The sequence below is a fragment of the Perognathus longimembris genome, chromosome 11 (genome assembly GCF_023159225.1).
Source record: "Perognathus longimembris pacificus isolate PPM17 chromosome 11, ASM2315922v1, whole genome shotgun sequence".
In the NCBI taxonomy this organism is placed as follows: Eukaryota; Metazoa; Chordata; class Mammalia; order Rodentia; family Heteromyidae; genus Perognathus; species Perognathus longimembris.
This window is the reverse complement of record NC_063171.1, coordinates 26,487,648-26,504,100: the sequence shown is the minus strand read 5'-3', so window position 1 is coordinate 26,504,100 and position 16,453 is coordinate 26,487,648. Positions and strand designations below refer to the sequence as shown.

Sequence of the window (16,453 nt, the reverse complement as noted above, 5' to 3'; positions counted from 1 at the left end):
AGCTTTTTGTTCTTTTATAAATCATTTTTATGAAGTCTAAAATAATTCTTAATACATTTGTGGGGAACTGTGTGTGTGGATGTGTGTGCCTGTGTGTGTGCTGGTTCTGGGACTTGGACTCAGGGTTTGGGAGTTGTTGCTGAGCTTTTAAAAATTTTTTTTAAAGATGTAAAGCACTTAATTAATGCATAATATTATTATTTATTATGTTTGTCAGTCATGGGTTTTGAATTCAGGGCTTGGGTGTTGTCCCTGAGCGTTTTTTTCCCCAGTCCTGGGTGACTTGAACTCAGGGCTTGGACACTGTCCCCGAGCTTTTCCTTAAGGAGCCACACGGCCACTTCCAGCCTTTGCTGTTTATGGGTACTGAGGAATTGAACCCAGGGCCTCATGCATGCTAGGCAAGTACTTTGCCCTAAGACACATTCCTAGCTTGCCCTTGAGCTACTTTTACTCAAGGTCACCACTCTCCCACTTGTGCTGAAGCTCCACTTCTGGCCCCTTTTGGGGGCTAGTTTAATTAGAGATAGATCTCCAATAGATCTCAGCCTCCTGAGTGTCTAGGATTACAGGCATGAACCACTCCTGCCTGACTCTAATACATTTTTTTTTTTTTTTACTAGAAACAATCTTTATAAAGGAGAAGATACAGTGTTTCGGTGCCAGTTTTTCAACTCCTGTAATTGTAGGAAAGGCATGCTTAGCTTTTCTAGTGCCCACATGTTTCTTTCAGAGTATGGGACTGACATATTAGATTTACGATTTTTGTGGAGAAAAGTATGTAAAAGCATATAGCAGTGCTTTATGTACAGTATCTTGAACATAAACATGCCATATATTATCTTCTTAATTTTATGGATTTATTCAAATTCTGAAATAATGTTAAAATTAATTCCAAGTTCCTTTTTTTTACACATTTTTATTATCTTTAAGTAGTTGCAGAAAGGAATTGCCATTTTACAAAGCAATTGATGAATACAATACATCTAGATCAATGACACCCCTTTCAATATTCTCATCCATCCTTCCTGACTCACCTCTTCCTTCACTTTAATTTTGTATGATATACATTGAATTCTCGATTGCATTTTCCCCACCTAATTATCTTCATTTGTCTACCACCTGTCACTTTAGAGAAAAGTGTTATGATGGGCACTCGTGGCTCACACCTGTAACTTTAGCTACTCAGGAGGCTACGATCTGTGGGTCACAATTTGAAGCTAGCCTAGCAGGAAAGTCCATGAGACTCTTATTTCCAATTAACTACTCAAAAAGCTGGAATGGCTCAAGTGGCAGAGCACTAGCCTTGAGTAAAAGGACAGCACCTAGATGTGTGTTCAAGCCCCAGGACTGACACACACACAAATTGTGCTCCCTACACGAAAAATAGTTTAAAATAGATAAATGACTCTGAGCCAAAATAAGCAAAAATGTTTTTAGTGTGCATCAAATATTTCAAAATTAGATTGGTATAGCTCAAGTCGTATGACAAAAGTCTTGGGTCCTTTTACTCTTTTTGCGTATTTGTATAGGAGTAGACGTATCTGTCTTTTTATTGGTTTTCTATTACCTGTACTCTTCTGAAATCGTCTTTAATCTCAAATATTTTTCTGAACATATTTTACTATGGTGATTTTAGGTCAAGTGCTTCTATTGTAAATAATGTTTTAAGCGCATCAATTTTGTGGAGGCGTGGCAGGAAATGTAGAGATTACTAAATGACTTTTAAATTTTACTTATCAAAATATAAATATATTTTATAGAGAAAAATAGTAGTCATATCACTTGAGTTGATGTAGACTCAGCTGATATTTAATAATTAATAAGTTTTTTTTGCCATTGAGTATTAGATTACTGCTGACTTTTAAGTATCACAGTACCTTGTGATTCTTTATGGGGTCTGAGTTGTATGCCAGATTTTCTTTTTCTGTTCTACTCATAGGAAGTAATCCTTATAAGTGGTTAAGGGGAATACCTCTAGGAGTTTATAAATGCCATTAACATATTATAAGGAGTGGTCAGTTCTATTGTTTTCTTTTGTGGATCTTGATCGGAGCTTGCTGAGTAAGTCTATAAGCCTGCATGTGCCTGGCAACTGTTACCTAGTGACAGTTTTCAGCTGCAGTAGCCATTGGCTGTGCTGTTGATTGGGGCAGGAGGACCGAGTCACCTTTTTGATGGTGAGTTCTTCTGCATCAGCTCTGGATGAGGAGGAGGAGGAGAAAGAGAAGGAGGAGCAGGGCTCCGGCTCAGGTGGAGTCAGTAATACTGAGAAATTGTGAAGAAGCTACTGACAGCGTCTGATAACTGCATCACAGTAAATCGGACTTCTGAATCAAACAGCCTAGCCTAGCAGCTGATATAAGAGTGAATGTAGGTGAGAAACATTACCTTATTACTGTAACAAGAGAACTATTTTGTGATAAGTGAAACTAGGAATATACAAGGAGGAATATCTTGTAGCTGTTATAAAAGAAGACGGACTCCCCTGAATGATGTTGTGATGCATGAGAAAATAACTTTCAGAAAAATGCTTTCTATTAAGCTACTGCATTGTTTCTGAAGGAAATTTTTATTTCTAGTGCATGCTATTTCTTCAAAAGCTGTAACAACAAAGACTTACAGGAGACTCTGGAAATACCTGTACTTTACAAAAGACTTTCACAATTGTTAACCTGAAACCAGAATGACCTTGGAAGCCTTTTGGATGGACTTTATCCTGCCAGCATTTCAGTATTTCAAACTCAAGGATTTAAACTCATCCTGATGTTTTGAGGTATTTTAAAACAAGACCATCTCACAACCTACCTAATGGCCCCTGTTTTAATTGAGTACCTGCTCAAAATAGAATACAGAAGTAGAAGAGACATTTTCTTAACATATGGCTGCTACATAACTGCAAATATAATAAACAAGGTAAATTTTCACTTTCTGAAGATTTAACTGAAGTAATGATTTAATGTGTTAATCATCTCATAGAAATAGAAAAGGTATAGCAAAATAGATTATGAAGCCTGCTAGAAATAATGACAGTAGTAATAAATTATGGTAATACGTCTGGTCAAAGAAGCTCAGTATATAGGAAAATTTCTGTTGTCTAAATTTCATTTATATTTGCATATATGTGAAATATGAGTATAATTGCAAAGGTGAGAAATTACTTTTAGCTATATGTTTTATTGTTATGCTCCATTATAAGGAGGGTGGCATATCAGCTAATTATGTTTTTAGTTATAGATGCTAAAAGATTTCATTTTGAAAGGGAAGAGGTATATTACAGTGCTATTAGCAGCACTGTTTTTAATGACTAAAACTATTTAAATCTAATTGCTTACACAATGAATGCAGGATTAAAACATCAGAAATTTATCACATTTTCAGGTATGCATCCACTAATCCATTATATGTTGTCTTCCCTACTAGAAATACATGTTTTTTTTTTCATGAGCTTTAGAGAGAAAACTAGAATCTGTCTTTTACTTCTATTCTGCTCCTTTGTGACCATACAGAAATGAGCCTTTTGCAATTAGCTTTGACAGAGTTGTTTTTCTTACCTTTAAGAAAATGAGTGAGAAATGGATCATAGTGTTGACCTATCAGCATCAGACTTGAACTGAGCCCAAGGACACTCTCTGCCACATGAACTTTTTGTTAGCTTTCCATCCAAAGCTGAGATCTTAGTTATTTAAATTCTAAAATATGATTGTTATTTGTCAGAGATGAAACAGGTATCCTGAGACAATATAAGCCAGTTTTTTTTCCCCACTTGTTCTTTCTAGTAGATTCCTAAGAAACTACCCACTCTTAGGAGAGAAAACACCTCTTAGCAATTGATTTTTTTCAGTTAATATTTCATACAACTTGGTAAATAATCCATTTTCTATAGAAGTGCCTCATGTCAGCAAAAAAAAAAAAAAGTTGCTTGGGAGCACTGGAGGGAGCTAATCAGAGACCTCTTTTCACCTTTGTAGCTTACCCTCCTCCTTTATCCCTCAAAGCTGAGATGTGTCACTGGTGAGCTAAGGCTGATGAAGAGACCTGAGCATACTCTGGGACACTCAGCTATAACAGAAGCCCTGACACTGTCTACCGAAGCAGGTTCTAAGACACTCATGTGCAGAGTTTAGCAGATGCCGAAAAGGGCACCTGCTTGCTGGAGCCAAGACTACACGTTCCTTTAATTCCAAGCCATGAATGAATCCAGGTGGACTGAATGGCGGATCCTGAACACCAGCAGCAGCGTTGTGAATATATCTGAGCGTCATGCTTGCCCACTTGGATTTGGTCACTACGGTGCTGAGGATGTCTGCATCTTTGAGACAGTTGTTATTGTCTTGCTGACATTTCTAATCATTGCTGGGAATTTAACAGTTATCTTTGTCTTTCATTGTGCTCCACTGTTGCATCATTATACTACCAGCTATTTCATACAGACAATGGCATATGCTGATCTCTTCGTTGGAGTTAGCTGCTTGGTTCCTACTCTTTCTCTTCTTCATTACTCTACAGGTGTCCATGAGTCATTGACTTGCCAGGTTTTTGGATACATTATTTCAGTTCTAAAGAGTGTTTCTATGGCATGCCTTGCTTGTATCAGTGTGGATCGCTATCTTGCAATAACCAAACCTCTTTCCTACAATCAACTGGTCACCCCTTGTCGCCTGAGAATTTGCATTGTTTTGATCTGGATCTACTCCTGCCTAATTTTCTTGCCTTCTTTTTTTGGCTGGGGGAAACCTGGTTACCACGGTGACATTTTTGAATGGTGTGCCACCTCTTGGCTCACTAGTGCCTATTTTACAGGTTTTATTGTTTGTTTACTTTATGCTCCTGCTGCCTTTGTTGTCTGCTTCACATATTTCCACATTTTCAAAATTTGCCGTCAACACACCAAAGAGATAAATGATCGAAGGGCCAGATTTCCTAGCCATGAGGTAGAAGCTTCCAGAGAGACTGGACATAGCCCTGACCGTCGTTATGCTATGGTTTTATTTAGGATAACTAGTGTATTTTATGTACTTTGGCTCCCATATATTATTTATTTTCTTCTAGAAAGCTCTCGGGTCTTGGACAATCCAACACTATCTTTCTTAACTACTTGGCTTGCAATAAGTAACAGTTTTTGTAACTGTGTAATATACAGCCTCTCCAACAGTGTTTTCCGATTAGGCCTCCGAAGACTTTCTGAGACAATGTGCACATCTTGTATATGTGTCAAGGATCCAGAAGCGCGAGATCCCAAACCTAGGAAACGGGCGAATTCCTGCTCCATCTGAAGAGAACTACATAGTAAAGCAAATGTAATCTGACAGTGGTTTGGAATTGTATTCTTGATTAATCTGGAAATTTGCCACCAGGGAACTGTTTATGTGAATAGTTGATTGTGAAATGAAGAATGAGCTTAAAGATCTTTGGGGTTTTTCTTTTCTCGTTTTCATGGAAAACTTAAGAGAAAGCATATAAAAAGGATAATTTTATGAGAGAAACATAGCATGTGAATATACATGAGCAGCAATAGAAAAATTCAGCACTGAGGGTAAAAAAAAGTATTTCAGATCTTCTACAGAACATGAGAGGCCCCTCTGTGTGTCTTCTTTTTCTGACTATACTCTGCTTCTTTTTGTCTCTCTGTCTCTGACTATACTCTGCCCCTCTGTGTGTCTCTCTTTCTGACTGTACTCTGCCTCTGTCTTTGTCTTTCACTCTGTGTTTGTTGCAGAGATTATATGTAGAAATTACAGAAATGTCTACATGCATACAACATATGTGGCCATGTATAACATTTTGTTTCATAGAGTACTTTTAGACACACTAATCTACAGTTCTTAGTGGTTTCCTCATGGAGGCTATACAGTAAGCATTGTATTATTTGTCACACAATCCTTATTATGGCTTTATAATCTCTGCATCACAAATTTCTGTTACAAACAAAACAATAGTATTTTTGTTTCTTCTGAGTAAAATGACATTTACTTTACTCTTCTAACTACCTACTATTTTTTCTTTATATTTTTCCTTATCTGAACCCTGTAGTATCTTCTTCCAGAAGTATTTTAAGAGTTGATGACAGAATCTACAGTATAAGGCATTTATAGTGTTAAATAATTTATTTCTTCCAATAAAGCAGTCTAGTGGCTATGTGGAAGGTTGTGTTAGATATTTTTAATGTATTTTGGAAATATTTTTATTTTATTTCTTTGAAATTAGTTCATGTGCCTAAGATATCTTTTTTGCTATAATGGAGCTTTGTTTTTATTGATAAAAACCCACAAGTAATTCTAATGCAGATGTAGGATACTTACCCAGTAGTGACATATCACTCTCAATGCTACTTGGAATGTCATATTCTAAATTTTTAAATGTGAAAAATTAACTTCTGGGGTTAAGTTTATGATAGCTTATTGTTTTGTCTACTAGTATTTGTGTGACCGCTTTTGCACATAGTATATTTTTTACAGCAAAGAAAATGTAAACTATGTGATCTGTGCCTAGTATTTTCTTAGTGGAATACATAGGTCAATGTTATTTAAGTTATTAACATTGAAAAACATTTACACAAAAACTTATTTTAAAAGGAAAGTACTTTTATGTAGTTATTTAGATATTTATACTAGAAAAAGCTTCATTCTTAGTGCTGCTGAGAATATAATACACTTATTTATCAAATGCAGGTAAGAATGTTCAGTATTTTGTTTTGTAATGATGTTTTCACATGCAAAGAATAACTTATTTTTTAGTGTGTTACCTGAAATTATGTAATAAATTTCAAGGGGTTTAGATGTAACAAAGTGGCATTTGGGAAATCACTAGTAACACAAGTGTAAACAGTAGAACATGATCTCTTTACTTTTTTACCTTAAGTTTCCTAACCGAAAGATTTGTATCAAACCACTGAGTATTTTTCTTCTCAGCATTTAGGATTTCTTTGTTTTATAAAATGCATCTAATAAAATGTGCCTATGACTCTTCAACTTAGAAGCCAACCATGTTTGTGGTTTTACTTCAAAGGTCCATTAGTAGAAGTGTTGTCATTTTATTGAGGTTGTTTTGAAGGAACCCCTGTATATTTTTAAAAAATGTAAGAAAGGTTTAAAATGAAGAATAAAATAGTATTCTGTATATCAATATCAGACTTTGCTTCAGTTTACTGAAACACTGACTAGGACTAAGAGTGTATTTGTTTGGGAATCAAGTCTAAATGTTTTGGCTATCAGGTGCTGGGGTTTATATTAATTCTTGCCCCATTTGCCTAGGTATCTTCAGTGAGTTGAAATGCACCTTTTCAATGCAGACTAGTTCAAGGAAACAGTATTGCTAACTTTTCAGTTATTACAAATAAAATTCAATATTAGACACATTCCTTGGGAATTCAGTTTTTATTTCTTTTATTTAGAATGTAAATACATATAGAAAAATCCTAGTAGGTGTTCTAAACAGAAAGTTGGAAACCATTATTATTGCCTTTCCTCTCTGGTTTTTATTCGTGAAAATAACAGTCATATAGTAGGCCTAGTGTTAAGTTTTATGTATACTATAGTTTTTAATCCTCACTATAGTCCTTTGAGATTACATTATTATTCCCAGTCTAGAGATAAGGAAATTAAAGAAAAGAATTTACCCAATTCACTCAACCCTTCAGTGAGAGATTAAGGAAGCCTGCACACTCATTTGGCCTGGAGTGTTGCACTGCTTTATTTTTTTTTGTAAATAAAACTCTTCAAACCTGTGTTCTTTTGACTTTTCCCTATAAGATTTTTCAGAGTATTTGTTGTATGTACTTTTTCTTTTTCTTTTTTTTTGGCCAGTCCTGGGCCTTGGACTCAGGGCCTGAGCACCATCCCTGTCTTCTTCCCGCTCAAGGCCAGCACTCTGCCACTTGAACCACAGCGCCCCTTCTGGCCGTTTTCCATATATGTGGTGCTGGGGAATCGAACCGAGAGCTTCATGTGTAGGAGGCAAGCACTTTTGCCACTAGGCCACATTCCCAACCCTGTATGTACTTTTTCACTGTAAGCTTTGGCTTCATTTCTGACCTTGTGGTATCTTTTTCTTTGATATTGTGAATTTCTTTTAAGAAGCAGTCAATTAAGCCAAAATGTAGCAGCTTTGTTTATAATTAAAGTGGAAGTTTGAGGCATGGTATGTTCTTGATATTGCTTTTGTTCATTTTGGTTAATTTTTCCTTGAATAGCTTTTTCAAATGTTTGAATTTCTTTTTGAAATGATTTTTTTGAAGGGAAAAATTGGAAAAGAAAGGCTTTATCAAAGTTCTGGTTTAGGTTTTCCATTTTCTACAATATTTCATGTATAACTGATACACCACTTACCTTTCCTTTTACATAATTTAATTTGTATTTCTATAGCATGGTGAATACTTACCTTTGAACCTATTCTTTTTTAGGAAGCACAACTAATTTGCTGGCATTTTACTGCATTTTGTAGTTAATTATTCAGTTTGGTTATATTGGCCATCAAACTAATGGTATATATTATCACATAATTTTGTGTGGTTGTTTCAAAGGTTATACAATATTTAAATGCTTTGTAACCTACTAATCAATGAAACCTGAACTGAAATCCTGGCTTTCATAAGTTATTGGGATGTAGGTAAGATATGAATATTTCAAAGCCCCAGTTTGATAAAGTGATGGACTTGTTCCTATCTGCTCAGCTAGATTTGAGAGCTAAATGAAATTTGGTTATCTATGTGCTCAGCATGGCTTTTTTAGAAAGCATATTTGAAATATGGTAGCTCCTATTTTATTGTCTTTGTGAGTGTGGTGCTTATTATAATCACTACTTAAAGATTATTAATTACACTTTAAACAGAATTAACACAATGAGAAATAACAGTTTTTTAAAAACAGTTTTTCTTTTTTATTTTTTTTATTGCCAAACTGATGTACAGAGAGGTTACAGTTTCATGCATTAGGCATTGGATACATTTTTTGTACTGTTTATTACCTCCTTAAAAACAGTTTTTTCTTGTCAGTCATGGGGCTTGGACTCTGGGCCTGTTCCTGAGCTCTTCAGCTCAAGCCTAGCACTTTTCCACTTGAGCCACAGGACCACTTCTGGTTTTCCAGTTGTTAATTGGAGATAAGAGTCTTAAGGGGCTGGGGATATGGCCTAGTGGCAAGAGAGCTTGCCTCGTATACATGAGGCCCTGGGTTCGATTCCCCAGCACCACATATACAGAAAACGGCCAGAAGTGGCGCTGTGGCTCAAGTGGCAGAGTGCTAGCCTTGAGCAAAAGCCAGGGACAGTGCTCAGGCCCTGAGTCCAAGGCCCAGGACTGGCCAAAAAAAAAAAAAAAGAGTCTTAAGGACTTTCTTTCCTGGGCTGGCTTTGAACTGCAATCCTCAAATCTCAGCCTCCTGAGTAGCTGGGATTACAGGTGTGAGTCACCAGCGCCTGGCAAAACACTTTTTATTGTAATGGTAATGTACAGAGGGGTTACAGTTACATAAATAAGGTGATGAGTACATTTCTTTTTGAGCAGTGTTGCCCCTTCCCCCATTTTCTCCCACTTTCTCCCCAACCTTCGATTTCCCTTGCCCCCCAAGTTGTAAAGTTCATTTCCAAGGTAGTGTCTAGTGAGTATCACTGTTGGATTGGTTCACCCTTTGTCCCACCATTTCTGTGATGCCCCTTCCTTTTTCTAAATCAGATAAATTTATATACAAGACAAAGGGTACAGAGATGAAAATCAGTGACAACAGGAAATAAACCAAAGGGGAAGAAAGAAAAAAAGAAATAACTGCCAACACTACAATAAAAAAACCTTCCTTCAATTTCTTGTTCATTTTGATAAACATCATTTTATATGGTCATATCCACATTGCTCGTGATCCTCTGCTAAGAATATCCCAGACATATTATAGTTATTAAAAATGAGGGGAACCATGCAGTTTATATTTCTTTGGGTCTGGAGAAGTAACTTTTTTAAGATAATAGTTTTATTCCTCCCAAATCTGTTTCAACTCAAATTTTAGGTTTAACTTGAGTATTTTAAAATATAGAAGTGTTTTATAATTTCTGAAAGCTGAATAGTTATTCATGACAATATCATTTGAAATACCCAGAAAACAGGTATTGGTAGGAGATGGTCAGATAGGATTATGGACTAATTTCTTAACTTTAGTACACTAAATATGCTGAAACATTCTTTTTCTTGTTAGTATGGCAATAGTAGGAAAGGATTGCCCAGGGACATCTTACTATCTGTCTTTGCAGCCAAAATTTCCTCATTCATTAAAATAATATTTGCATGATTTTATTATATATTTGTTACATAGGAGAAAAAATCATTAATAAACTGCTTTTATCTGATGGTTCTATAAATTTTACGAGTTCAAAAATAAAGGATATTGTCTTGAAAGAGATTTCTCTGATTAACCTCAGCCTTAACAGCTAATTTATCAGATGTGAAGACAATACAACCGAGTACAAGTAAAGTTCACAGGGCTGGGAATATGGCCTAGTGGCAAGAGTGCTTGCCTCGTATACAAGTAAAGTTCACAAAAGATGATTGATATCTAGGAAATCTGCTGATAAAAACTTTCCGAGGACCATCACCATTCACAGAATCATATATTAATAAGTCAGTTCTGTGTTCTGATGAATTATTCCAGTGAATGTTTTTTTCTCTGAAGTAAGCATTATTGTAGTACTAAGAAAATTATGAGAAACTATATAATATATTGAAATATACCTAAATATGTAGGTCTTAAGAAAAATAAAATGACTAGAGGAAGAACAAACAGGATTGACTTTTTCACAAATAGAAATCATCCAGGACTAGTTTTTATCAGTAATTATAAATAACCATAACTTTATTTTGTGATAAGATATGTATTTTGTATAGGATACCATGATGATAGTCTGAACTTTTGTTACTTTTTGGTGTTACTAGGATTTGAAGTGCCTTGTGTTTAGTAGGTAGGCACTCTGACTTCAGGCACACTCCCAGCTCTTTAGCTTTATTTTAAAATATTAAAATTAATGCAATTAGGATTTTCTTGTTTTTTATTACTGTTCAGTTTAAATTTTTTTATAATGAACATTTATTTTATAATCAAGAAAAGAACATTAGTGTCTTGCTAAAATGAATGCTTATTTAAAATATTATATTTCATAAAATGGCTTTTATTAAATTATAAATAGATTTGACCATTAATATTTCACTATCATCTTTTATTAAGGTGGTTAGTGTAGTTTTCTTTATTATTTCTAGAACATTTATCTTACATAGATTATTCAGCAAAGTTAATGACCTTCTACTTGCAGTGTTAGGTGCTCTTGAAGTATATTTGCTTTAACATAAGCAACTTGAAAAAAAATAAGCAACTTGAAATGCTACTTACTGAATCTAAAATGAGTTTCAATCACTGTAGAATTTTTTGATGTAATGCTGAGGGCAGTTCCTAGTACTTGTCACATCTTTAGCAAAAAAAGGTTGCTAAATCTTACAGTTCTCCATCTCTAAGATTGTATTGATAACTTTTTCTTCCAATATAATCAATTTTATTTTGTTCTATAGTGTAACTCTTTACATCAGCTACTTTGAGGATTAGGGTTTTTTTGTGGTGTGTGTTTGTGTGTGCTTGTATATGGCTATATGCCTGTGTTAGGGCTGAACTCAGGGTCTGGGAACTGTCCCTTAGCTTTTTTGCTGAAGGTTAATGAGTACTCTACCACTTGAGCCACAGCTCCATGCCTGACTTTTTTGCCTTTAAATGCAGACATTATCATTGACTTTCCTTCTTGGGCTGGCTTCAAATTGAGTAGCTAGGATTGGAGTAGGTGTGAGCCACCACCATCTGCCTACAACAATTTCATGATTACTTAATTTATACTATTTATTTGAAAAGTTTGCAGGATTTTTTTTCCTATTTGGATAGTTTTTGCACAAAAATATTTGCTATTCTCTTCATTCAAGTCATAGAGAAAAAGCTAACAGTATTAGGAGCTAACTTGTGCACTATTATAAAATACGAGAGCATTTACACTGATGCATGTCATTATGTAGTAGGGTCTTGGTAATTTGTAAGCTAGAAAATGGATGTTGTTATATTCATGGCTAAGATTTATGGTAGCAGCAAGTATTTTACTCTTTTTCATAGACTCAGCTCATTAGTGAAATATAAAGCAATTTAAATGAGCCACAGTTGTTATTTACCTCAATTCAAGTAGTGTCAAATAATTTTGTTTATTCAGTTAATCACAGGTACTTTTTGCATTGGTCAGCAATTGTTTTGCTATAACTTATCAGAACATTTTGCTTTTCTTTTACTTTAGTATATGGGTGAAAATATGAATAAATGAACTTAACAATCATCTTGACAATACACTTCATTTGCTCCATTAGAATTAATGCAAACACTTCTATGATTTCATACACTAAGTATTGCTTTAAGTTACTGAAGAGATAGTCATCATTTGTACCCACATATTTTTGATGAATACCTTAATGTTTTATTAACTGTTTTCCTTAAAACATAAATAGAGCTTGCACGATGTATTACATTTGTAATCTTAGCTATTTGACGGGCAGAAGATTTTCATTCAAGGTCAGTCGGGGCAAGGACATTCCTATCTAAAACAATTAAAAAGTTGGCTGTGATGGCATGCACCTGTTATCCTACCTATGAGGGAAGCATAAATAGGACTATTGCCATCTAGGTGGTTCTAACATAACAGAAGACACTATTAAAAATAAGTAAAGCAAAAAATTCTGGGTCATGGCAAAAATGGTAGAGGACCTGCGTAGCAAGCTCTAGGCCCTGAGTTCAAACTCTAGCAATGGAGAAAAAATAGGAAACTGCTTGTGATTGAGTATGCTTGGAGTTTCAGCTACTCAGGAGTCTGAGGATGACATGACCTTGTCTCAAAAAAAGATCAATAAGACAATTCATTTTAAACTGTATATTAAGAGATATAAATGGTCAGATTTCCAATAGTTTGATTCTAAGTAAAAGATGTAAGGATCCTTGAGTCCTCCTGCCTCTATTATATAAGTGATATCCTCTCAAGACTGTAGGAGGTTCTTTTCTAAGTAAAACAAAACAAGCATTGTTGACCTTGAGGCTATGTCTTTGAAATGTTTGTGGGCTTCAAGATTTCAGCTCCTAAGGACCAGAGATGCCAGGCTAGACTTTGATACTTAGTATTTCCCTAATCTATAGCACAGTGGTGACTGGAGACACAGGAAACAAGAGAAGGGTTTGCTGCTTTTGAGAATTCATATCTAGTGTGAATACTTTAGAATCAGACATACGAACAGGACTGTACTGCTACTCCTTGTTAAATCCTTTATGTCTCTTTAGTTCTTCCAAATGCTTTGTGTATAGTGATGACTACTCCACCATTTGTTACTTGCTGTGTATACAGGAAGCTATTTCATTGTTGCCCTGAGTTGAATTTAACTGTTGCAATTAATTGGGTCATTTAAGTCTCATCCCAACAGTTCTATACCTCAACACAGCTGAAGATATGATTGGACCTCACAGTCTGATTGTCTTTTATTTTTCTGTTGTACAAATGAGGAAGCTATGGAAAAGATTATTTTAGGAAAGTTGAAAACCAACTAAGAATATAAATCCTAAAGAGCAGATCCTGGGTAGGCAGCTTCTCAGGCAGTGCTCTGAGAGAGCTGCATGTCCGGAGACCAATGGGTATTGCCCAGATTTGGACCTGAGTAATTCTGAGAGAGAAACTGATGGAAATAACGAAAAAGCAATTGAAAAGAATGGTAGCTCAGACAAGGAAAGTCCTCCTCAGGATTTTGAACAGGATTGCCATAGCGGAAGTGAGGTTGATCCTCTTCCCCATGGTTCATTGCAGAGATGAGTAGAAACTGGCAGTAATTAATACAGTATTTGCCCCCGTTACTGGGACAAATCCAAACACCAAACGGATTCTAGCATATATTAGGAGGAAATATAGGAAAAGGGAAATTTTTCCACAGGAAATTGAATTGCAGTATTTGAAAAGGTTTCAAGTCTTCATTTTTATAAGCACATAGTAAGAATTCCACATTATGTCTGGAAGTTGGTTTGTCAGAGGTTAGTTTGGGAACACCTAGGTCCAGACTTATTTGCTCAGTGAATACTCAGGGACAGCTTTCCAGTTATATCAACATACTGCTAAGTTTATGTATTAAGGTCCCTTATATTGCTAATGGTGTCTGTTTATGTATTAAGGGTCCTTACATTGTTAATGGTTTACAAGAAACCATGATTATCAGACACTAAAACTAGTTACCATTTGAAACTACAAAATGTGATTCCCAGGGCTCCAGTCTGGAATGTTTCTAATGTACTGGTATTGGTAAACCGTCTTCAAGGGAGAGGCCAGGAGAGAGATCATCTGTGTCAGATACTGTCAAGCTCACTACCCTCTTCCTTTGCGTTTTGCAAGGAGTTTCTTTGACAGTATTATAACTTATGAAGTCGTTCTCCTAATGCTTGAAGTGTGCAGTGCCTGTTCATAGACCTGCTTGTTGGGGACTCACTCATAACGCTTTTACCCAGATAACAAGCATAAAAGGCTAACTTGTAATAGTGAATACAAAAGTACACATGTACTACTTCCAAGGAAAATGCTCTGATTCTCTGTTAAAGAATGTGTGAAGGATCCCAGAGTCTTTCCCAAAGTGAGATTATTTCTGGGATATTTGTACCCAGTCAGGGTTTTCATGTTGTTTTCGAATAAGTTTGGCTGAAGTTTTTGTATTCCTGCTTTAATGTTTATAAGAAATTTTATTGAGGTATAAGGAAAATACAATGAAGTGAACAGAGGGTAAGTATTCTTACCTGCTTTAATTTTGAAAAAAATTTTTATATTCAAACAGAATTTGAAATCATGTGTTTATTTTTTTTGTATTTGAAGTGACTTTATTACAAAATGTGAATTAATGAATCCTCTTGTCCCTCTAAGGCCATAGGATGGCTCACATGCATTGTCTGCCAGGAAATTGCATTTTAATAAGAATTTCTTTACTATTCATAGATTTTATATAATTTAGCTTTAAGAAACAGACTTCAGATAATAGCCTTTCATGAGTTTTGAAAAGACTTTAGTTTCATTCTTACTCTTTCAATAGTAGATCCCAGGAGTGAATCAGGTTACACATGAACTCATGTGTTTATCACATGGATATAATTTAGCTTTGTGTCGGTTTTGAATCCATGGCAATTTACCAAACAAAAAGGCTGGAGCCATTTTTCATAGGTTTATATACCCCACTCCCAAACTCTCAACCTTAGTTCCTTTTTTCTAAAGGAAGAGAGTAATTACACTTCAGGGGAAGGGGTGAAACATGTTTGCTTCCATTTTCAAAAGAGGGCAACACACCAGTTTTTGAATGTGAAGTAAACTGGGATGCTCAGCTCTCTTGTTGTTATCCTTAAGTCAATATTCTCTTTCTTCTACCTTGGAAAAATGCAGTGAGAATATTCAGACAGAAGAGACCATTTTCAGTTTCTAAAGTTTTGTATTGGTAAAATGGCCCAGCTCCGGTAAGGTGTCACTGAGTGAAGCCTACGCTGGTTCGGTGGCTACAGAAAACTCAAGCACTTTGCCTCACTCCACTTTTGTTCTTTTTTGTTGTTGTTGTTTTTGTTTTTTTGGCCAGTCCTGGGTCTTGGACTCTGGGCCTGAGCACTGTCCCTGGCTTCTTTTTTGCTCAAGGCTAGCACTCTGCCACTTGAGCCACAGCACCACTTCTGGCCATTTTCTGTATATGTAGTGCTGGGGAATTGAACCGAGGGCTTCATGTATATGAGTTGAGCACTCTTGCCACTAGGCCATATCCCCAGCCCCTCCACTTTTGTTCTGATGACTTTGTCAAAAATGTTTCTTTCTTTCTGGAAACCTGTATTTTGCCTGTTGCTTGGCTGTCTTCAGAATGTTTCTTCTGCGCCTATGCACAAGTGTGAACATGCCATGACATGCATGATGTAGTATGCACGATGTAGTATTTATTAAATGGAAAAATGGTGGAGGGAATTTGCTCCTACTCCTGACTAGGCTTCTGTGGATAAAAATTTGACACTTTCATGGTAACAAAATTATAAGGGAATTATGTTGAAAAGGCCTCTTGGTGTTAGAGGCCAATACAGAAGTTTACATCCATCCTATCATGCCTTTCCATTTTGTGTGCATGGGATTTGAGAAAGCAAATGAGAACAATACTTCAGCCACTTTCCAGATGAAATGCCATTAAGAATATTGACTAAGCATCTTTTTTTTTTTTTTTTTTTGCCAGTCCTGGGCCTTGGACTCAGGGCCTGAGCACTGTCCCTGGCTTCTTCCCGCTCAAGGCTAGCACTCTGCCACTTGAGCCACAGCGCCGCTTCTGGCCGTTTTCTGTATATGTGGTGCTGGGGAATCGAACCTAGGGCCTCGTGTATCCGAGGCAGGCACTCTTGCCACTAGGCTATATCCCCAG

The 16,453-nt window shown here is 35.9% G+C and overlaps 2 protein-coding genes across 4 annotated transcripts in view; both read left to right on the top strand.

The window, feature by feature from the left end:
- The window catches only part of Rabgap1l (RAB GTPase activating protein 1 like), a 526,658-nt gene that overhangs the window by 193,527 nt on the left and 316,678 nt on the right, over positions 1-16,453 (top strand). The gene's annotated exons all lie outside the window — the stretch shown is intronic.
- On the top strand, positions 1,486-6,143 carry Gpr52 (G protein-coupled receptor 52). Its single transcript, XM_048356668.1, has 2 exons — positions 1,486-2,916; positions 3,972-6,143. The coding sequence occupies exon 2, from the start codon at positions 4,191-4,193 to the stop codon at positions 5,274-5,276; it is 1,086 nt and encodes a 361-aa protein (XP_048212625.1). The 5' UTR covers positions 1,486-2,916; positions 3,972-4,190; the 3' UTR covers positions 5,277-6,143.